The sequence below is a fragment of the Leuciscus leuciscus genome (genome assembly GCF_965113295.1).
Source record: "Leuciscus leuciscus genome assembly, chromosome: 17".
Classification (NCBI taxonomy): Eukaryota; Metazoa; Chordata; class Actinopteri; order Cypriniformes; family Leuciscidae; genus Leuciscus; species Leuciscus leuciscus.
In genome coordinates this window covers 26,235,673-26,260,783 of record NC_138741.1, presented here as the reverse complement: position 1 = coordinate 26,260,783, position 25,111 = coordinate 26,235,673, and the positions used below count along the sequence as shown (strand labels likewise).

At 35.3% G+C, this 25,111-nt stretch overlaps 1 protein-coding gene across 4 annotated transcripts in view; it reads right to left on the bottom strand.

The window, feature by feature from the left end:
* Window positions 1-25,111, bottom strand: part of kiaa0586 (KIAA0586 ortholog) — a 128,345-nt gene that overhangs the window by 27,882 nt on the left and 75,352 nt on the right. For all 4 annotated transcript variants that reach the window (XM_082142285.1, XM_082142286.1, XM_082142284.1 and 1 more), the window contains 11 exons: window positions 22,092-22,178; window positions 19,185-19,363; window positions 17,756-17,865; window positions 15,456-15,634; window positions 10,453-10,597; window positions 10,112-10,310; window positions 8,148-8,428; window positions 7,131-7,207; window positions 6,563-6,688; window positions 5,272-5,461; window positions 2,887-3,008 (listed from right to left, as the gene is read on the bottom strand). In XM_082142285.1, the coding sequence (XP_081998411.1) occupies window positions 2,887-3,008; window positions 5,272-5,461; window positions 6,563-6,688; window positions 7,131-7,207; window positions 8,148-8,428; window positions 10,112-10,310; window positions 10,453-10,597; window positions 15,456-15,634; window positions 17,756-17,865; window positions 19,185-19,363; window positions 22,092-22,178 (1,695 nt within the window). The remainder of the gene's footprint in view (window positions 1-2,886; window positions 3,009-5,271; window positions 5,462-6,562; window positions 6,689-7,130; window positions 7,208-8,147; window positions 8,429-10,111; window positions 10,311-10,452; window positions 10,598-15,455; window positions 15,635-17,755; window positions 17,866-19,184; window positions 19,364-22,091; window positions 22,179-25,111) is intronic.

Sequence of the window (25,111 nt, the reverse complement as noted above, 5' to 3'; positions counted from 1 at the left end):
GCTTCTGGAATGTTGCTCAGATAATCAGATTTGAGGGGCGAAACCAGAGACCACATAGAGACGGTCCACTCGTACATTTATGAATGGAATAATATCTAGAATATACAAGCCTAAGAATTATTTTTGTGTGGGATTTGAGGACAAGAAGCTCAATTATTGATCCTATTTTTTATTTTTTTTATTCTTAAATTGAATGAAACAGTTATTGAAATTACTGAAACTGAGATATCTGTCTGAGATATATATATATAGAATTTTTTTCTAAAGAAAATATTAGAAAGAAATTAATACTTTTATTCAGCAAGGACACATTAAAGGTAGGGTAGGTAATCCTGTTCAGAAACACTTTTTTTTATACTGGGTGAAATGGTCCTTCCATCCTGATAGTAGTCAATACATTATGTGTTTAGAAAAAGGAATGAAAAAAATCAGACCTCTGTAGCAGCTGCAGGACAGTAAAAACTCTGACCAATCACTGCCATTCGGTGCGAATGTAAAGAACCAATCAGATGCCTTCATGTCTCGTGCCCGAGCCCCACTGCGCGCGCTGCCCGGCGTGCACTCATCACATGTCACCGTTCCCGGAAATATTCAGCTCAAAGCACCTGCATATGCAGTCAGCGAAGGCAAACAAGGCAAAAACTACTTCCTCGGACCCTGCCCGCACTCTTGAACGACCTCCTCTGCTTCGCCCTCAACCCCGGACCTGTCCTCGAACCGACGATGCGGTACTTGTCTCCGGACTCGGAGTGTACGTTAGTCTTCATTAGAGTCAACAATGTTTTCATCATGGAAACTCTTACATGCAAAACACCGTATATGTTATGAATCTTACACGAAATTCACCTTCATCACAGTGTAACTGATGGTAATGGAAAAACGTGTATCAATGCAACCTGTTTTTAGTTTTGCCTTATAAATATAGCTCGTTACCGAATGAAACTTTACCATTATCGATATGCTAGCTTGATAGTGAGTACTAAAATAAATCTCATTTGTTTATATTCATAGTGATAAAGTTAGGTATTTTATTACATGTGATTCTGACATGATGTCACTGTATGTACTGCGCTCCTTCCTCTCCACTCGTCTCAGGTAATAAATGCGTCTTGTTCCAGCCTGAGCGTTTGGCGTCGCGCGTTCATGTGTTTTGGGGGCGTGGCTTTGGAAGGAGCTCAGAAGGGAGGGGGTGGAGTGAATGGAAATAATGAGCTGTGTTTATTGCAGATTAAAAGGTCTACAGTCACTCGATTTTTATATTTTCTTTTTCAGAGTACTTACATTTTAATTATGTATTGGTATATAAAGACAGTTTAAACAAATTTGGAATGTTTTTTTTTTTAGAAAAAGGATTACCTACCCTACCTTTAAATGACTTAAACATTACATACAAAAGCTTTCTATTTCATGTAAATGATGTTTTTTCATCACTTTTATTACTTGAGCACGGGGGCGTCAAATGCAAGTAATACAGTATATTTGTATTGCATGATTAATATAGTTATATTACTACGTTTCACATATAATTAACGGAAAAGTAAGTAAATTAATGAGATCTGGTTGTTATATTCCTGTCATACGAGTTCAACGACGCTGCCAATGTGCCTATTTACAATATGATTTTGCAGAGTTGAGTATTGTATCACAGATTTCTGTTAATAATAACAATAACCAATCAGAGGTGTTTAAGTTACCGGTAGTGAGAATCAGCTCAATATCTCTCAAAACGCTAAATGAGTTTATATTTAGCACAAGTTTACTAAGTTCTTATTCACAATTTAAAGAAAAATTTGCTTTTCATGAGACTTTGTGACTTTTCCTTTTTTTGCAGTGCAAAAAACTGACAAAAATAGATTTTTTAAATGTTATAATAGTGATTGCTGGTCACTATTCTGCTGGCTATAGTGGTAATTTAATTTCTTTTTTGATTTCAAAATGAAGGTTTTTGTTTTCCATCAAGTGTTTGTTTTCCTACATCTCGAAACTTTTAGTTTTACAAATGAGGACAATCTTTGAAGGATTTGGTCATCACATAACATTTTTTTTTTTTTTTTTATTGGATAATATTCAGACTTATGAGCTTTGAAGTTCTGGAAAAAGTTGTGTGAAGAACTTGAAAGCGGGACTGTCACGTCGAGGGAGTAAGATTGGATGACATCAACCTTGGCTTTTGATGAACTGATGCAACTGAGCAGTAAATCATCATATTAGAATGATTTCTGAAGGATCATGTGACACTGAAGACTGGAGGAATGATGCTGAAAATTCAGCTTTGAGCACAGGAATAGATTACATTAAAAAAAATCTACAAGAAAACAGTTATTTTAAATTGTAATAATATTTCACAATATTACAGTTTTCACTGTATTTTTGATCAAAGAAATGCAGCCTTGGTGAGAATATGAGACCTCCTTCAAAACTTTTAAAAGGTTGTGTAAAATATATGAATATATGAAATTCCATCATATTTTTAATCATTAGACAAGTGATCAATTACATTAACCAAAACATATATTGTATAATGAAATTAACAAATTCCAAATTGAACCCCTCCTTACAACACATTTAAATGTTATCTGTGTTATCTTTTAATAAAAAGCAATAACTTTCTTAAGTTATTAAACTATTTTTCTGCCAATGTCACCAAGGCCACACGGATAAAGAAAAATCCCACTTTTTACAATCCAATCAAATCCTAATGGTTACATTCAAGCTGTGTCCAACATTATTTCCTGCTGTCACATTACGGAAGTCGCATTCAAACATAATTATGTTTATTAATATAAATGAAAGCCATTATAGTTGTGCTTCCTGTTTGTAACACAAGCAGAACTGCATCACTCTTGCTTCTTAAAGAAATAATTCAGGCTCTGTCGCTGTACTTGCCAGATGTTCTGTGTCCTGTAGTTGAGGGGAGGAGACAGTCATCACATGATAAACCTCAGCTTCTTTCTGTTCCTCCGATGACCTGAGGTTGACGGACAGCCCACTGTTCTCAACCACTGCACCTGGTTGTCATGGATACAACATATCAATATCTCAGACTGCACGCAAAGTGTGATACAGTATGATATGATATCTGTGCTCAACGCCCAAGAACAACAAACTCAATAAAAATACCACAGTGATCATAACTCTATCATTAAACCATGCATATTTACAGGAGTCTCTGTCATGTATACATATATTTTGATAGCCTGTAACATGCTTGTACATTCAACAGTGTTCTCAGCAGGTTGACTGTGATGTTTCCAGCAGCCTTGATTTGTCTTTGTTAGGGGAACTCTATTGCAGTTAAGAGGAAAGCAAAATAGCATTAAATTCTCGCTCCGTCAAGGATGAACTCTTGTTCGTGCAGCTGGGGTGTGTGTTTTTTCTTTGGCAGCACTAGTCTCTAGGCAACACGGAGGCTCTTTTTACTGTGAGCAGAGCGATCTTGGCTTAAAGTAAATATTGGTTTAGGCCAACACAGGAAGAGGTTTGGGATCTACACCGGTGTTCTGTTGCCCGGGACTCATAACTTTAGATGTACTGTCCACACACTTTTGGACTGCAGATGCTCTAAGTACACTAAACATTTAACAGCAAACACTTTAAACGCCGGTCAGTGTTTTCCAAAGCATCTCTGCTTAATACATTTTATTTACTTACATAGGTTTCTTTTTAGTGTGAGGTTTTGGACAGTCTGTTTTAGTTTTGAAACATGATACGAAACTAATATTGACTCCAAAAAAGTCCAACACAGACTTTATTCATCACAAAAATGTAAGTTTTTTACCCAATCAGAGCTAGATGGATATTCAGGTAAACTGTCAGAAACAGTTAGTTAGAGACATAGTTAGAGACATAGCCCAAAATAAAATTAAAAATTAAATACATTTTTGAGCAATTAGATTGCAAAACTTAACCATATATATATATATATATATATATACTTCAACAACAATAATACATTTTATTTAATGCAATTGATTGTTTCATCTTAAATTGTCCTTCTTGATGTGTAATCTCCAGCTGATCTAAATATAATAATAATAATAATAATAATAGAATTATGCAGATATCATAATGTAGATAATTATTTGAAAATTCCCTCAAAAGTTTGGGGTCAGTAAGAATTAGTTTTTAAAGAAATTAATACTTTTATTCATCAAGGATGCATTCAGTTGTAAAGTAAAGACATTTATAATGTTACAAAAACTTTCTATTTCAAACAAATGTCTATTTATCAAAGATCAAAAATGTACACAACTGTTTTTAACATTGATAATAATAATAAAACAAAATTAACTGCAAATCATCATATTAGAGTGATTTCTGAAGGATCACTGAAGACTGGAGGAATAATGCTGAAAATTCAGCTTTGTGTCACAGGAATAAATTTGATTTTGAAATATATTCAAATAGAAAACAGTTATATTAAATTGTAATAATATTTCACAATATTAGTGCTTTTACTGTATTTTTAATCAAATAAATGCAGCCTTAGCGAGAATAAGATGCTTCTTTTAAAAACATAAAAAAATCTTACCGATCCCAAACTTTATATATATATATAATATATATATATATATATATATATATATATATATATAAAATAAAAAAATTATATACAAATTAGCCAGTCTCTACTTTAAATGTATCAGTTACTTTAGCAGGAGAAGAGACATCGAGCAGAGAATAATGGAATAAACATTAGCAGGGAGAGTCTTTGCGGTTGTGTTTGGACGCCGTTCACAGGCTGTGTAAGAGGATGCTCAGAGTGGGAGTGGGATTCATTTCCGCCCGGTTCCCTGAGCCGGAGTTCTGATGAAGTATCCAGAACAACTGGCTTCCCCTGTGTCAGCCTCAGCTCGCTCTTTCACACACAAAATCTGAAGCAAAAACAGCTCAATTCCCTGCGTCCACATAACACGGGTAGTGTGAGACATGCCCCATTAGAGACGTCCCCACGGAGGACCAGTAACACCGCAAAAGGCCAACAAGAAAGAGACGTGGCCACCCAAATGGCCAGAGAAATATGACGGACAATAAAACGATTAATGGTGACAGGGAAAAACAATATAAAAAAGTGAGATGAGGTTTATATGTTTGTAGTACATGCGTCAAACATAGAGACCTTTAACACAACACACTGGCTTGACTGTTAAGGCAATGTGACGTAAAAAAGTCAATAAATTCTGCGTGAAGATTTATCTATTTATTTTCTATGGTAAAAGAGTGTGTATGTGCAGAAGAATAGTGTTGGTTGTCTGAGTGATGTTTTTATACCCGTGACTTCAGCGAGCACTTGTCCAGGTGACGTGAGCGTCGAGTGAGGTGAGATCTCTGTGGTTCTGGAGTGTGTGTATCTCTGCTGATCTATGAGCGAGTGTCCGGTCATCACACTCTGCTCTGTGGCCGTCAGCAGAGGTCTCTGACCCTCACTGACCTCTCCACTGCTCTCCTCCTCCCACCATCTCTGAGAAAGAGAGATCCATTACTATGAGCATCTTTTTGAGAACATCCTCTAGCGCCATCTGCTGGATAAGAGCGAAACTAGCAATACTTCAATGAGAGATGATTAAAACATGGATAAAAAGCTTCAGTAAAACAGGAAATAATGCTCTGAACTAGGGTTTGAAGAAACGTTCAGAGAAATATAATATACCAGTGTACAAAAAATTATAATTATAAAGTTCTAAAGACTGGTCAGAAATCATGAGGTTAATGACAATTATTTTTTTCAACTGAGAGCCATGGTTTTATGTTTATACATCTAACAGTACACTTAATGGTGGGCAGAAAAATATTTAATATAAAGTCAATTTTAATATAAAGTAAATATTTTATATAGAGTAAATATTATAAATATTATTAAATATATATTGTGTATTTTATAGCATATTTAATATTAAATAAGATTACACTTTACATAATATTTAAAATGTACTGTATACACTTATGCTTTATGATTTTTTATTATTTTTTTGGTATAAATGAGTCTTCACACATAAAAATACATTGCTGCTTTTATGTTTGGGGGTTTTTACTATCAAAAAGTCTGAAAATCCCTGGTTTATGTTACACATCACCAATTTCACAGGTACAGCCCTCATAATAGAGTAATTTACAAATGTTCTCCAAATCTATTTGACCAAATCTTTAAAGTCCCCATGAAATCAAATTTGAAGTTTTTTGCCTTTTAGTATGAAAATCCATCACTTGTTCACACAATTACTATATTCTACATGGTGAATGGCACATAGTGCACTATATAGTGGATAGGGAATGATTCCATTTGAATTCTGCACAGAATGCTAAAGATTTTAAAGCGATATAGAGGAGATTAGGAGGAGAAAAACCGAGGTCAATGGCTCTGGCAGAGCAGTGGTATAAACGAAACGTATAGGCCATTTAAAAAAAGGGGAGGGGCTGTTCAATATGTCCCACCCCGTCTTCTTGTTTCAGTGGAAATTACATCAACACATTGAACAATGCTGCGCGTTTCAAGACACTTCAGTGGGCCCTTAAAAAGAACCAGTTCAAAAGAACCAAACATCATTACTGAGTCCTGTGATACCTCTGGCTGCTGTGATTGGTTAAAAGGGCCACGTTCCATCCTGGCCAACAGAGACAGGACGGGATCATGATGAGCAAGGAGGCGTGGAGCTCTAATCACCTGACCCTCACTGGGCGGATCATAATCCTGAAAGAAAAAAACAAAAGGTTTGTATAAAATCAGTGCATTTCATTTGATCCATGCACATCTGGAAAATCTGTGTGGTATTAGTTTTATTGCACAACGTAATGAATTCTATCACTGTATGAGTTTTTTCCCCTCCCCACATTTCCAAAACACTTTCATCCAAAATGACTTGGAAAATTCTGATCAGATTTAGTGTTTTCCACAATGCTAATCATGACAGATGATTGTTAAATCAGCAAAAACCGTTACTGGCTGTCTCCCCAGTTCTCACTGAGACTGAACCTCCAACCTTTGGCTAAAACCTCAAACCCAAAGCTGAAATTGTCAGCTCATGTTTGGCCGTGTCAGTCTTATTATTTCATTCCATTCGGTTTAATAAATGGTGAGGTAAGACACAAGTGTTTGGGTCTGTTACTAATACTCATTGGATTCAAACATTCACCATGTCTTGGACTTCATGCAGGGAGCTGTTCAGGCTGGTCATCAAATTAGGCAGAAGGACTCCTTCCTGTTCCAGAACTGGGGAGAAAAAGAAAAAAATCATCAGAACACTACAGGGTAAATGAAATATAATGGAATATATATAGAAAGAAGTCTCTTATGTTCATCAAGGCTGCATTTGTTTGATCAAAAATATAATAAAAATAGTTATATTATGAAATATAATTACAATTTAAAATAACTGTTTTCTATTTGAATATATTTTAAAATCCATGTATTCCTGTGATGCAAAGCTGAATTTTCAGCATCATTCCTCCAGTTTTCAGTCTCACATTATCCTTCAGAAATCATTCTAATGTGCTGATTTCTTATAATCAATGTTTAAAAGGGTTATGCTGCTTAACATTTTAGTGGAAACTGTGATATTATACTACAATTCAAAAGTTTATGGTAAGTAGGTAACTGAAGAATTTAATGCTTTTTTCAGCAAGGACACATTAACTCGATCAAATGTGACAGAAAAGATATGTATAATGTTATAACAGATTTCTATTTCAAATAAATGCCTTTCTTTTGAACTTTCAATTCATCAAAGACTCCTGAATGTATCTGAATGTATATTCACCACTGATAATAATAATACATGTATCCTGAGCAGCAAATCATCATATTAGAGAGATTTCTGAAGGATCATGTGACACCGAAGACTGGAGTAACGATGCTGAAAATTCAGCCATCACAGGAATAAATTACATTTTAAAATATATTAAAATATAAAACAGTTATTTTAAGTTGCAATAATATCTACCAATATTACAGCTTTAAGAATTTAATTATTACAAACTTTTGACCAGTAGTGCATATGTGTATAATGAAATAATACATTTAGGCTCTGTTTGTGGGTTTGTAAGTGTTTCAAATCAGTCATTCATAAATGTCAATTTTGTTCTTAGAAGGCATCTGCTTATGTAGACAGTGAGGTTTTGTGTCAGTCTGGCTGTGTGTGTGTGTGTTGGACCTTTGACTGCTGCCATCTGGCCATGAGTGAGCAGCAGCTCTCCCTCTGAGATGTGTCTGGCTGGCATCTCAGTCTCAGTGACAGTCGCAGTGGAACTAGAGCTGCTCTCCTCTGAAGAGGAGGAGGAGGAAGAGGAAGAGGAGTCAGGGGTGGCGGCAGGAGGAGGTTCCTGGCTTACAGGAGGAAGAGGAGGTGGGGGAGTCGCTGGTTTGGAGGGGAGAGGAGAAGATGAAGGGATGACTGGTTCTTCTGCATCGTCATCTTGGGCTACTGACATCACACTGTGTGTCAGAGAGATGAAGGGTGTTAGTGAGCGGCACATACTCCTACACTGTCTACACTGACATAGAAGTTAAACATTAGTAACAAAAAAAATACAAAAAGGAAATTGTGATTTGCATACAGAAGTCTTTAAGGTGCAGTAGCAGCAGCAGATTTTAATTCCAAAGGTCAGAGAGGATAGACAATAGTCATGAAACACTAAATTACACTGCTTTGCTATGACTCAATATGGGACAATCATGTAAGATACAAAAATATTGTCAATTATTACTTACAAATATGGTGACACTTTACAATAAGGTTCATTAGTTAACATTAGTTAATGTATGAACTAACATGAACTAACAATGAGCAATACATTTGTTACATCAGTTAATCTTTGTTAATGTTATTTAATAAAAATACAGCTGTTCATTGTTTGTTCATATTAGTTCACAGGGCATAAACTAATGTTAACAAATACAACCACTGATTTTAGTCATGTATTAGTAAATGTTGAAATTAATATTAACTAAGATTAATAAATGCTGTAGAAGTATTGTTCATTCTTACTGTAGTTCATGTTAACTAAGGTAGTTAACTAATGAACCTTATTGTAAAATGTTACCATATTTTTAAGTAATAATTGAAAATATTTTTTTGTTACCAAAATGCGCAAAACGCATGTTAACAAAAATATGAACAAATCTAGCATTTACTTCACTAAATGAGTTAATTGAGATGACAGGATTCAAACTGATGTTCTGCTTCACCAGCATCCCAGGGAAAATGGTATTGACAAAAGTTTACATATTAGACATGAACTAAATGCAGATTCTATTTTGTTTTTCAGGTGTTGATAGCTACTAATACCGACTTAAAAGAAGAGCAATAATCTAAAAATTCTAAACTATTTATTTAGAATTTGGATGACAGTTAACACATCATAGTTGTGAGACATAAAATATGAGTACAGTTAAAAATAAAATAAACAACCAAGCAAATAAATACATTTAAAAAAAATAAATAATAATAATAATTGGAGTCTGTGTTGCCTTGTTGAACCCCTAGCAGGTGAAGAAATAATATACAAATATACAATATATATATATATATATATATATATATATATATATATATATATATATATATATATATATATATATATATACATACATACATACATACAAGCATTCATTTTTCTTAAGTTCAATATATATTTTATTGTACATGAAGCACTGAAGACAGGAGGTTTTAGAGGTGTGAGAAATGATGTTATATAATAATTATATAATATAAAGATAAAATAAAATGTAATGTAATGATATATTTGGGTTTTATACTGATCATTCTTTTCAAATTGGAGATGTTGTTTTGTCCCATGTTTCTAGAATTAGTCATATATTTACTGTTTTGAACAGCAGGTGGCACTGTGGGCCTATATACCACATCCTTAATAATGGGATCACAAAATTCATTGCCAGGCCAATATTTAGAGGTAGACATACTCCCCCAAGTTCTAGTGTAAAATTAAAAAGGTAAACTGTTTCACTATTGACAACTCAAACAAGACTCTATGTATGAAACATACTAGCTTTTGATTCTGTCCCTTGCTTTTCTGCACAAATAATATTAGTGTGCGTTTATTTGCTTTGCTTTACTATTTAATGTAGACCAACAGATGAAAGAATGAAAAGACGTACACAGATTCTGGCTGTTGTTCCTGCCTCTCGCTATGCAGTTCTTCCTCCTCCAGGGGGAGCTCTGTTCCTCCCCATGGGTGATGCTGCAGGGTGGCTGACTCTGGGCTCTGATTGGCTGGAGGAGGAGAGGGTGTGTCCACCCTGGTGGGAGACGGGATTGGTGTGGTATTCGGTGTGCCCACAGGAATTCTATCTAGTACTGAAACAAAGGCAGAATGGTTGTAGAGCTCACTGATGTGTGTGAAAAACTGTGCTTAACACCTTTACAAATAACTGATGTGTCTGCTGGCAGCATGTATAAGGCGAGTGATTCATTATGTTCATAGAAATCATTGTCAGACCTGGTGAAGCAGATTCCTGATGGTTTTTCTTGGGAGACAGAGCTGTAGAAAGATGTTCGGAGAGATCAGGAGTTCTGACAGGAGATGGCGGCTCTTTCAAGCTGGGCTCAGGAGTGGGTGCCGGTGTTGGTACCGTAGTAACATCCTGCAATATTAGCACAATATCATCACATCTTTTTACATCATTACCCAGTATTTAAGGTATTATCATCATAATGGACAAATATATGGAAGCTTGTTTCCACCACGGAATAAAAAATAAATAAGGTAATTACGACTTTTTACCTCATAGTTTGGACTTTTTTTCTTGTTATTGGAAGTTTGTATCAGCGATTCTCACTTTATAACTGACAATTGCGAGAAATTAGGTCAGATAAATTTGCGGGAAATTCTGAGAAATAACTCAAAATTCGGACTTTTTTTCTCACAATTGTGAGATATAAACATGCAATAGTGAGTTTTAAAGTCTGAATCGCGAGATATAAACTCGCAATTCTGAGAAAAAGAATTTTCGGACTCACAAAAGCTAGTTTATATCTCACAATTCTGACTTTATTTCTCGTATTTTCGAGTTTATATCTCACAATTCTGACTTTATTTCTCGCAATTGCGAGTTTATATCTCACAATTCTGACTTTATTTCTCGTATTTTCGAGTTTATATCTCACAATTCTGACTTTATTTCTCGTATTTTTGAGTTTATATCTCACAATTCTGACTATTTCTCACAATTGCAAATTTATCTCACAATTGTAACTTTATTTCTCGCATTTGCGAGTTTATATCTCACAATTCTGACTATTTCTTGAATTTGCGAGTTTATATCTCACAATTCTGACTTTATTTCTCACAATTGCAAATTTATATCTCACAATTGTAACTTTATTTCTCGCATTTGCGAGTTTATATCTCACAATTCTTACTTTATTTCACACAATTGCAAATTTATATCTCACAATTGTAACTTTATTTCTCGCATTTGCGAGTTTATCTCACAATTCTTACTTTATTTCTCACAATTGCGAGTTTATATCTCACAATTCTGACTTTATTTCTCGCATTTGCGAGTTTATATCTCACAATTCTGACTTTATTTCTCACAATTGCGAGTTTATATCTCAAAATTGTGAGTTTATATCTCAAAATTGTGAGTTTATATCTCACAATTCTGACTTTATTTCTCGCAATTGCGAGTTTATATCTCACAATTCTGACTTTATTTCTCGCAATTGCGAGTTTATATCTCACAATTCTGACTTTATTTCTCGTATTTGCGAGTTTATATCTCACAATTCTGACTTTATTTCTCGTATTTGCGAGTTTATATCTCACAATTCTGACTTTATTTCTCGCAATTGCGAGTTTATATCTCACAATTCTGACTTTATTTCTCGTATTTTCGAGTTTATATCTCACAATTCTGACTTTATTTCTCGTATTTTTGAGTTTATATCTCACAATTCTGACTATTTCTCACAATTGCAAATTTATCTCACAATTGTAACTTTATTTCTCGCATTTGCGAGTTTATATCTCACAATTCTGACTTTATTTCTCACAATTGCAAATTTATATCTCACAATTCTGACTATTTCTTGTATTTGCGAGTTTATATCTCACAATTCTGACTTTATTTCTCACAATTTCAAATTTAAATCTCACAATTGTAACTTTATTTCTCGCATTTGCGAGTTTATATCTCACAATTCTTACTTTATTTCTCACAATTGCGAGTTTATATCTCACAATTCTGACTTTATTTCTCACAATTGCAAATTTATATCTCACAATTGTAACTTTATTTCTCGCATTTGCGAGTTTATCTCACAATTCTTACTTTATTTCTCACAATTGCGAGTTTATATCTCACAATTCTAACTTTATTTCTCGCATTTGCGAGTTTATATCTCACAATTCTGACTTTATTTCTCACAATTGCCAGTTTATATCTCAAAATTGTGAGTTTATATCTCATAATTCTGACTATTTCTCACAATTGCGAGTTTATATCTCAAAATTGTGAGTTTATATCTCAAAATTGTGAGTTTATATCTCACAATTCTGACTTTATTTCTCGCAATTGCGAGTTTATATCTCACAATTCTGACTTTATTTCTCGCAATTGCGAGTTTATATCACAATTCTGACTTTATTTCTCACAATTGCGAGTTTATATCTCAAAATTGTGAGTTTATATCTCACAATTCTGACTATTTCTCACAATTGCGAGTTTATATCTCAAAATTGTGAGTTTATATCTCACAATTCTGACTTTATTTCTCGCAATTGCGAGTTTATATCTCACAATTCTGACTTTATTTCTCGCAATTGCGAGTTTATATCTCACAATTCTGACTTTATTTCTCGTATTTTTTATTATATCTCACAATTCTGACTTTATTTCTCGTATTTGCGAGTTTATATCTCACAATTCTGACTTTATTTCTCACAATTGCAAATTTATATCTCACAATTGTAACTTTATTTCTCGCAATTGCGAGTTTATATCTCACAATTCTTACTTTATTTCTCACAATTGCAAATTTATATCTCACAATTCTTACTTTATTTCTCGCAATTGCGAGTTTATATCTCACAATTTTGACTTTATTTTTCACATTTGCGAGTTTATATCTCACAATTCTGACTTTCTCACAATTGCGAGTTTATATCTCACAATTCTGACTTTATTTTTCGCAATTGCGAGTTTATATCTCAAAATTCTGACTTTATTTCAGACAATTGCGAGTTTATATCTCAAAATGTTGACTTTATTTTTCGCAATTGCGAGTTTATATCTCACAATTCTGACTTTATTTTTCGCATTTGCGAGTTTATATCTCACAATTCTGACTTTATTTTTCGCAATTGCGAGTTTATATCTCACAAGTCTGACTTTATTTCTCACAATTGCGAGTTTATATCTCAAAATTCTGACTTTATTTCTCACAATTGCGAGTTTATATCTCACAATTTTGACTTTATTTTTCGCAATTGCGAGTTTATATCTCACAATTCTGACTTTATTTCTCGCAATTGCGAGTTTATATCTCACAATTCTGACTTTATTTCTCACAATTGCGAGTTTATATCTCAAAATTCTGAGTATTTCTCACAATTGCAAATTTATATCTCACAATTCTAACTTTATTTCTCACAATTGTGAGTTTATATCTCACAATTCTAACTTTATTTCTCACAATTGCGAGTTTATATCTCAAAATTGTGAGTTTATATCTCACAATTCTGACTTTATTTCTCGCAATTGCGAGTTTATATCTCACAATTCTGACTTTATTTCTCGCAATTGCGAGTTTATATCTCACAATTCTGACTTTATTTCTCGTATTTTTTATTATATCTCACAATTCTGACTTTATTTCTCGTATTTGCGAGTTTATATCTCACAATTCTGACTTTATTTCTCACAATTGCAAATTTATATCTCACAATTGTAACTTTATTTCTCGCAATTGCGAGTTTATATCTCACAATTCTTACTTTATTTCTCACAATTGCAAATTTATATCTCACAATTCTTACTTTATTTCTCGCAATTGCGAGTTTATATCTCACAATTTTGACTTTATTTTTCACATTTGCGAGTTTATATCTCACAATTCTGACTTTCTCACAATTGCGAGTTTATATCTCACAATTCTGACTTTATTTTTCGCAATTGCGAGTTTATATCTCAAAATTCTGACTTTATTTCAGACAATTGCGAGTTTATATCTCAAAATGTTGACTTTATTTTTCGCAATTGCGAGTTTATATCTCACAATTCTGACTTTATTTTTCGCATTTGCGAGTTTATATCTCACAATTCTGACTTTATTTTTCGCAATTGCGAGTTTATATCTCACAAGTCTGACTTTATTTCTCACAATTGCGAGTTTATATCTCAAAATTCTGACTTTATTTCTCACAATTGCGAGTTTATATCTCACAATTTTGACTTTATTTTTCGCAATTGCGAGTTTATATCTCACAATTCTGACTTTATTTCTCGCAATTGCGAGTTTATATCTCACAATTCTGACTTTATTTCTCACAATTGCGAGTTTATATCTCAAAATTCTGAGTATTTCTCACAATTGCAAATTTATATCTCACAATTCTAACTTTATTTCTCACAATTGTGAGTTTATATCTCACAATTCTAACTTTATTTCTCACAATTGCGAGTTTATATCTCACAATTCTGACTTTATTTCTCGCATTTGCGAGTTTATAACTTGCAATGCTGACTTTACTTCTTGCAATTGTGAGTTTATATCTCACAATTCTGACTTTATTTCTCGCAATTGCGAGTTTATAACTTGCAATGCTGACTTTACTTCTTGCAATTGTGAGTTTATATCTCACAATTCTGACTTTATTTCTCGCAATTGCGAGTTTATATCTCACAATTCTGACTTTATTTCTCGCATTTGCGAGTTTATAACTTGCAATGCTGACTTTACTTCTTGCAATTGTGAGTTTATATCTCACAATTCTGACTTTATTTCTCGCATTTGCGAGTTTATAACTTGCAATGCTGACTTTACTTCTTGCAATTGTGAGTTTATATCTCACAATTCTGACTTTATTTCTCGCAATTGCGAGTTTATATCTCACAATTCTGACTTTATTTCTCACAATTGCGAGTTTATATCTCAAAATTCTGAGTATTTCTCACAATTGCAAATTTATATCTCACAATTCTAACTTTATTTCTCACAATTGTGAGTTTATATCTCACAATTCTAACTTTATTTCTCACAATTGCGAGTTTATATCTCACAATTCTGACTTTATTTCTCGCATTTGCGAGTTTATAACTTGCAATGCTGACTTTACTTCTTGCAATTGTGAGATATAAACTCGCAATTACAAGTTATAAAGTCAGAAATTCTCACAATTGTGAGATATAAAAGTTGCAATTACTCTTTTTTAAAATCTATTTATTCTGTGGTGGAAACAAGCTTCCATACAAATGAGAGTGTTTTAGACTCCAGTACCTCCTGAGTACCCTGTGTTTGGACAGGGGCAGTAGGTGCTCTCTCTGTCTCTCTCTGTCCCAGCATTACAGCAACGGTTTCAGCCAGCACTTCATTTACACATTGTCTTATGAGCTCAGAGTCCACTGGTACGCCTGCGTCCACAAACAACTGAAGACCACCACCGCCTGCAGCCTCCACTGCCACACAAACACACAGAGAGAGGAAGATTACCGGGTGGGTATGGCACATGGGTGTTCAACACGCATAGAAGTTGTCAACTAAAACAATCTTTTGATGCTGACATTTAAAAACATTAGCAGCTGTTGCCTTCTTCATTTCAGTGTTGTTATTGTGAAGGAAAAATGGTTGAAAAATAAAGCTAAATAAATAATTATAAAAAACTAAAACTATTAAAAATGACAAAAGCATATAATTAAATTTATGTTACAAAATTACTAAAACTAACTGACCAATACTAACAGCAACTGATGCTGTCTAATCATTTTCACAGAAGTGTTGTTATTGTTAAATAAAAAATAAATAACAGTTGTTTAAATAAAAAATAAATTAAAGCTAAATAGACATTTTAAAAAACCAAAAATGTATGTGTATATATATATATATATATATATATATATATATAATAAAATAAATCACATAACAATTATTAAAACTAAACTAAATGAAAGTGTAAAAATGAAAATATAAAAATCAAAGCTAATTCAAATTATGAATAAATACCATAATAGTAAAAATAATACTAAAATAACATTTGCATAGATTCTGATGCATAGTCTTAAATCATGATGTTGTATAATTTATCAAATTATTCCAAAAAAAAAAAAAAAAAAACATCAGATAAAATACTTTTCAGTAATTACAACTCATTCCAGCCCACTTAAGAATAGTATGCATATATTCCACTTTTTTTATACAAAAAAATCACAAAAATCTGGAGTTTATTCCTAAGGAATGCTTGTCTGATTAAGCAACAGTAACCAATAAGGGTGGAGCTTAGTGAACGGTCAACAGCTGAAATGTAACAAAAGCTTATTTTAGACAATGCAACTCAAAATTCACCATAAAATGATGTGAAAGCAATATTAATTAATATAATAAAATTATTATATAATTTATAAGAACTAGTTATTAAAATGTATATTACTTGGGCTAGTGGTGGACTAATAGATATTCCAACACAATTTTCTAGTTCTAAATACTGGTTAAGCTTTTTGTCATGTTTTTACTGACAAAGACAATAGAGGGGTCTCTATTGCAATGTGTTTTGGGTAATGGGATCAGGACAAACACAGTCCTGGATTCAAACCTGGATTTGAAACAACTAGGCCAGAGGTCTGACCTATCATCACTTTTAACAAGAGCATTGCTAATATTTACAATTTCACATCAATTAAAAAAGCTAAAACTCTTAATGTGCATCCAAGCAATAATAACCCATGCACAATACTGGCATTTCCACAATATTCTGAAGTTTGAAGCACTTGAAATTTCAGTTTGCCAGCAAAGTAATTTCTAATATCCAATTTGAGACCCGCTTTACCTCTCACCCAGCCTATTCTGAATTCTTGCACCCGTAAGCATTTTGGACCGGTGCTATTAAAAAACTAATATACAGAACTGACATTCTTGGCAGGGCTCTCGTTTCCTTTTGTCTTGGGAAAGACTGCGTTCAAACACAAATACAGTTCCTCTACAGGAGGAAGAGTCCAGTCAGTCTGCGAATATGCTGACAACAGTTTGCCGCGAGCCTCCTCTGCAAATTTGATACATCATTGATCTTTCTATTAAACGAAAGCGAGAATTAATGAGGCAGGACCTCCGCGCCAACTGAGCAGAAGTGACGCAACGGAGACGGAAGGATGGAGCGGAGGAGGAGTAGAGGGGCTGAGCACAAGCAATCGTGCTTTAATGAGGAAATACAATCTTGCTGCGCGCTGACACGCTTGACAAATGCGCTGCTCGTATTGGTAGACGCTATGAATCAAAATTATGAGCTTGTAGACTGGAACCTGGTGCAGCTGGATCATTCTTGCTGGTTTGTGTCATGCATTATTGATTGTGTTGTTGATTTTTAACATTGACCAGACACATTGGTGAAGATGTATGACGGTTGAAACGCAGACCGACAAACTTTTAAAGATTGTAAACTGCGGGCTTTCAAATGTGTTTAACACACATTACTTATTTTATAGATGGTAAAGAAGCCCCTATCCACCAAAGTGTACAAAATTAAACAGATAATTAAGAGATTATCATTGTGAGATCTAAAGGTGCAATAAAACATTACATATAGTCACCTATGTCTGATGTCACACTATTCTCCGGCTCTGATTGGCTGGCTGGATCAGTCTGGGCGGGCTGAGGGAACATTCCAGTGATCATTCTGGCCATGAGCTGTTGCTCCACCCTATGACAGAAATGACAAAACAGTGCATGTAGGGGTGTAATGGTACATGTATTCGTCCCGAACGGTCACGGTACAGACGTCAGTGTTCGGTGCATACAGTCAGGCGACGAATCCAGTCAGTCACAGGCAATCCACACTCCAATCCAGAAGGGGGTGCAGGTGGAAAAAGAGCAGAAGAAGAGGAGACGATCTATGCACCAACCCCCCCAAAAAAGTTCAGATGGCACACAAGAGCTTGCTAGTAGCTCGCTGAGTTTCGATTCATTTTTGTGACGCGCTCCATAAAACCAGGACGGCAAAAAGCGGCATCCTGTTTGTTTTCTTTATTTGATAAAAGCGCAAGGTTTTGTTTTGGTAACACTTTAGGGTCCAATTTTCACTATTAACTAGTTGCTTAGTAGCATGTATGTTACTAGGAAATTGGCTGTTTATTATTAGTTATGAAGCACATATTAATGCCTTATTCTGCATGACCATATTCTACATCCCTGAATCCTACCCAAAACCTAAACTACCTTACCAAATATTAATAAGCAGTAATTAGGAGTTTATTGAGGTAAAAGTCAGAGTTATTAATTAGTTTAGTTACACAAATAAAAATAGAAACCTTTACAGTTTCGAATGATGTCTTACTCTTATCAATATGACCATAAATGACATAGTATAATAAGTTATTTCCGCTTATAATGAGACAAAATCATTTGGCATTGTGCCGATTTGTGTCGTGGATTTGTGCCGCTTCACTCTCTGTCTCCTCTTGGAAAAGTGAAGTAGGGCTCAGATGTAGATGGCACTTTGTCTCCTTTTATAACACAAGAGATGCTTTTCAGTTTTGTGGCTTATTGTGACTAAATACCTTTTGTTTTTTATCATCCCTACCAAAAAATATGACCTATGCAAGAGTGCATTCTGTAATTTCAGGACTAAATGCCGCTAATTGGAACAAACTGCAATTTGCACTAGTCTGTTCAAAATCAATGAAAGAAACCTAGCATTGGAGATTTGATGCTTTTTCCTGTTGTACCGAAATGCAAAATTGCGAAATATTATTACAATTGAATGTGATCCTGTCACATGATCCTTCAGAAATCATTCTAATATACTGATTTGCTGCTCAAGAAACATTTCTTATTATTATCAATGTTGAAAACAGTTGTGCTGCTTAATATTTTTTGCAGAAACCACAATACTTTTTATTCAGGTGTCTATGTGTTCTATGCTTAATGTGATGATAATAAAAAATAATGTATCAATAATATTTTCATTTAATGCTTATAACTGTGCAGCAGATGAAATGTGTACAGATAGTAGGGCCTCACCAATCCACCAGCCTGTTCTCCAGGGTCTCTCTCTGCTGGATGGTGCTCAGGATGGGCTCGGTGAGAGGGGTTGACTGGGAAGGCTGTGGAGGAAACGCTGGGCCGTGATATAGAGCAGCTGGAGGAGACGGAAGCCCGTTGAGCTCTATAGGAGAGTCTGGAAGTCCACAGTGTGTTTCCTGAATTTAACACAGCATTCAGGAAAATGAAGTCTTAGCAGTTTTATGATATATATCTGCCAACATAAGGCTTTCTGAAGAGAATTTGACAATCCATTACTGCAAAAATATCCCTGACGGCTCACTGGATCTGACATTTACCTTTCAACACAAATGACAGCAAATAAAAGCGCACACCGTGAACCGTGCGGTAATGACTAACATATGTTAGCATTAGCACAATTTCACAGTGGTCATTACAGTCTTAACAGAAGGGGAGGTTGGAGTGAAAGGGGGACGTTTGTCTTGTATAATTCCATCGCTGGATCCGCGAGCCAGCTTTCAACATTTCGGTCATTGGTTTGGATAATGTTCAGATTCCTTTGGCTCGGGCTCAGGGAGGTCTGTGTAAGGAGCGATTAGCTCATTTCCAGTGGCCGGCCGCCAGAGGAAAAAGAGAGAGAAATGCATTCTGCCAGTCGGGCGCTGGGCCCGTTTGAAGTTTATGGCTCCATCAGAACTGGCCGAGCCAAAGCTGAGGCACTGGAGACTTGGAGGAATGACATTTTAGGAGCTGGCAGTGATTCATGCCTGCAGTCCAAGAGAGAGAGCTTGTTCACCGGGGTCTGGACTTAAGTAGCTGTGGCCTTTATTTGGTTGTTGGGAAAACTACAAGTGGACCGAATACATGCCAGACCTCGAAAAAACACTTAAATACACGCAAATGCTGCACAACGTGCTTGAATTTTTATTGCTCTCAATCTTTGGAAAATGTTTATATTCCTGGACTCGTAACTGCAGACTTAATTGCCATTCAAACAATTAGATAGTCAAAATAAAAAGAGCCAGTAGGACTTGTCAGGAAAATCTCTCTGATAGGTTGCTAGGTTCTTCTGGCAGGTTGCAAGTTGTTTGGTCTCTAGATATGACTCAGGTCTCTCCTTCAATGCAAGTCTGTGGGATTTTTTTTCACCAGTTTTATTGTCTACCAGATATAAATCATTTAGAAGAAAAGTACTAACCGCGTGATTGGCACAAATGGTACAAGATAAGATTCAATACTTAGTGCTAGGGGGTTGTTCAAATCACTAACTTTAAGTATGAGTACTAGTAATGCTTGTTCTAAGTGATGCTTGCCTTATACCTGTACAATCACATAGAGTAGGGGTTCTCAAACAGAGGGGCACAAGATGACTTTAAAATAAGCTAACACAGCTAAAAATCTAAATGTAAAATGACATAATATTTCTTATTTTATTTAATTCTCTAAACAACTGCCATTTTTTATTTAAGGACCAGAGTTCCCATGGTCTTGGAAAGCACGGATATAAGTAGGGGAAATTTAGAAATGTGATTTCTAGGCCTGGAAAACAAATTAATAAAAATCCTAAAAAGTGGTCTAGTTCTGTTCTTAAAAAAATACAAAAATAAAAATTAAGCTAGAAATTGCTAATTGTGAGTAAAAACTATTTAAAAGAAAAATATCATAATCACAAATGAATGACTGGAAAATTCATTTGAATTCATTGCTTTATAAAAGCAGATATTGAAACGTAATTATTAAAATGTAATTATTATTTTAATATATTGCCACTACTAGTTTGGGTAAATAAAAAATAAGGCAGAAGCAGCAAAAATACTCGTCTATATGGGGAGCCTTTGAATATTGTCTTAGACAGTTTGGAGCCTCAGAGTCAAAAAGTTGAAAACCACTGACACAGAGCCTCCAGTTTGCAGAGGACTTAAGTAGTGAATGAAGATAAAGCAAAAATGCACATTATATGCTGACATTGAGTTTGACAACCAGGACTGTAACAAAATACAATATTTTCAAAGCATCCCTGATATAAACCTTTCAAAATGCAACCATACAAATCGTTATTCTAACATCTGCAAACAATTATTACCTTCAGCATATCGACACAAAACAATTTCCTTCCACCGCAAAACCTGTTAACCAGAGATCGGTTCCAACTGAGCTTCAACTGTGGAAGATGTCCCCTCTCAGACCAAAAGGGGTCACTGTGGAACAGCTCATGTGATTTGAAACGCAACCCCCTCCATGATTCTTTATTCTCATTATAAACACTCTTTTTCCCAGCAACTTCCACAAAAGCCTGTGAGAAAAACACAGATTTGCCTGCTTCCAACTCCCGTCTAATGACTACTATGCTATTTTGGTGCTAACTGACGCCTTGCCCTTGTAAGACCGAGCGAGAGAATCGGCCTGATGCCCCATACGCCGGGCGCCCTGCACTGCTTGTTAGCAGTAAATATAAGGGGCTTATGTCTATGTGTGCATGCTTGAGCAAGCCTGAATTCCTGAACGAAAAAAAAAAGAGAGAAATATCGGCAATACGCACCACACCCCTTCAATATCAATTCACTGAAAGGCCAATTTAGCAGCACACACTGTAATTAGATTTTTTCTCAAGCCCATGAATGATATTTTAAACTTTCATCCATTCTCTGGTCTTCGTTAATTAAAGAAAACGATGTTCTCCTTCACCCTTTGGCTCTGAAAATCTCATTATTGGAGCACTGAGCCATTGATGGCCAATATATCTGAGTAGGAGGAGACGTGGAGAATGGGCATTTGTAGTTGGGTCAAAATGCAAATGTGAGTAGGAAGTAGGAAACAGTGGATAGGGGCTGTTACCCTCAGGGTGGACACCAGGCTGTGAAATGACCTTTACGTTACGAGCTGGAGTGAGTGTGTGGGTTGAAATGTGCTTTTAATTGAATGTACCTGGCTGATGTCGGCTACGGCCAAGAAATTGGTTCCGGGAAAGATATTTTCCTCCTGATCTTCTCCAGCATGCGGTTCCTCGGCGGCCTGGGAGGCAATGATACGGAGACAGAGGTCAGGAAGCAATACCGTGTCTGGAAATTACAAAATTCATCAACAACTGAGAAGATTAGAAAGTTTTAAGTGTGTGAGTTAATAAGGATAATGATGACAGGCTGAAATAAAAGATGATCCTCGACCATAGGGTATGGTGGATTTAAAATTCACCCAATCAATTTTTTGAAAGCATGTTATAGATTCATCCATGCATATGTTTCATAAAAAAAAAGACCTCACAATGTTCAACTAATGAAACGAAAGACTTCTCTCTGGTGAAGTATGCTTAAAGCTGCAAGCTCGCGTTGATCTGCCTCCATTTTTTAGAGCAACATCAACATATGTTTCACTAGGGTGTAAGTCACGATACAGAAGAAAATATGTATCGCTACTTCCGTTTAACTTTAAAGGAACAGTTCCCTTTCAAAAACAGAAAATTCTGTCATCATTTACTCACCCTCATGTCATTCCATGAGACGTTTTGAACAATGACAATATGTGCATTACATAAAGCTATTTTAAGACTCAAAATATAGTGCACAAGTCGTATGGATTACTATTATGGTGCTGTTATGATGTCCTTTTTGGAGCTTGACAGCCCATGATCATTGTGCGTGTTCATTTGTATGGAAAAGAGGAGCGTGAACATTCTTCAAAACATCTCCTTTTGTGATCCACTGAAGAAAGAAAGTCATACAGGTTTGGAAGAACATGAGGGTGAGAAAATGTTTAAGTATATTGTCTCTTAATTGTCTTAATTTCATTTGGCACAGCTCCTCAAATGCTGATGCTGATCACACATACATACCTAATAAAATAAAACGCTGTCTCATAAGCCAATCTTACAAGACAGATTCAAGAGCGTCTTAACATCGTATACCTACAAAGATTCAATGAATCATTCAGTGCAAGGACATAAACTGTAACTGTTTAAGAGACGTGTTGAGTGAGTGTGTGTGTGTGTGTGTGTGTGTGTGTGTGTGTGTGAGAGAGAAACACGCATCAGTTTTCCAGGTCTCTGCCTCATGCAGCTAAGCCTCGTCTCCATGGTAACGGAGAGAGTTGGTCTGCTCATGTGAATGAGAGGTACGGGTGTGCTGAGTATGTGAGACAGATAGTGTTATTATACGCATTGCTCCTCCTAAAGCACAAAAATAGATTTTACAGCTCTTTTGTCACAATTTTTTATCATTTATACAATAGTTGTAGGTGTTTCATCCTGGATGGTACATGAAGAAATAGATGTTACATCCAATTATTATACAGCTCTCTGGAATACATGCTTCTTATTAGTCAGTCACAGCATTCTGCAGGCAAATATTTATAAAAATACTGTTCGCTATACTTATAATTAATTGCAGTCTTACACTATTGTTGAAACGTATGGGGTCAGAATAAAAAGTAATATCTCACAATATCACTGTTTTTATTGTATTTTTTATCAAATAAATGCAGCATTGGTGAGCATAAGAGACTTATTTTAAAAACATCTAAAAAATCTTCCTGTTTCTGTGCTAGTTTTATGTCCTCTCCTATCTGTATTCTGCTGGCATAAAATCATTTCACATAAAATCAATATTTCATTTACATGACTCTATCCTAGTTTATTATGAGATAAACATTGTTTTTTTGTGACGTTACCCCTTACTTATATTGTGTGTGTGCGTGTGTGTGTGTGTGTGTGTGTGTGTGGAGTGACTCCGTAGGAGCTGCGGAAACAGACGAGACTGCAGCAAGCGTGCTGCAGTGAGCTACAGAAACACAATATTACTTACTATTCTGCTCACACACATGTGCACAATCACACTTGCACTGAAAATAGCAGGAAATGAAAAGAGCAGCTGGTAATTTTGCAGCTGAACTGCAAATTAGAGGAATAGTTCCTTTGTATAGTTTTCTGTCATAATTTCTCGCTCTCATGTTGTTCCAAACCCGTGAGACTTTCTTTCTTCAGTTGAACATAAAAGGAAGGATTCAGAACAAGAGGATTCACTTCACAAAAATGGTTTGATTCATTTGTGAATCGGATGGATTCGGACTAATGATGACTCCATGATCCGGTTGCAATGGTTGATAGTTCACTCATTGTATAGAAAGAATACATTTTTTGCCTGTTTGTTTTTTCACAAAAAAGCTATCAAATGATTTCAGAGGACTTGAAATATTGTGCTTGAATCCACTTTTATGATGATGTTATGCTTTTTGAGTCCTTGAAATTCCCCATTCTTATTCACATTGTGTGTCCCATGTAAAAAAGTAAATGTGACAGAACTTTTACTTTTAGGTCACCTATCCCTTTTTGTTCAAGATCTACAAAAATCAATCTATCATAATATTTTCTCAAAGAACAAAAGTGGGCTTTGTAACAGTATGAGCCAGTGGTGACTGCAATGCACTCCAAATGTCAAGTCTCAGAGGACGGAGATATCATGTGTTTTAAGCACAGGCACTGTGAGACTTAGTCATATTTCATTCCCTCTGTTTGACAGGCCTCAGGCCTGGTGGGAGTGAAGTGTACGATTCAAAGCATGTTTTGTGAGAGCGTGTGTGAGTGTATGTCCTTGCCCGTGTCTTTGTGGGTGGGTGGGTGTGTGTGTGTGTGTGTGTGGGTGGAGGCTGGGGTCTGCCAGTCTGATGAGTCAAGGGCATTAACTGGGCACAGACAGAGTGCTGAACGCAGCCTTGCTGAGCTGACAGACCAGAACACCTCTGCCGAGCTGCATCAGACACGATCTGAGGGGAAGACGCACCCGTTTGCACACACACGCACACACACACACACAAACACACACACACACACACACGCACACGCACACGCACACGCAGAGACATGTCTTTTGCTTGTACAAAAACATGCAACATCAACATGACAAAATACACTGTTGTTCAATAAATCAATAATAATAATATTTTGCAGTCAATAA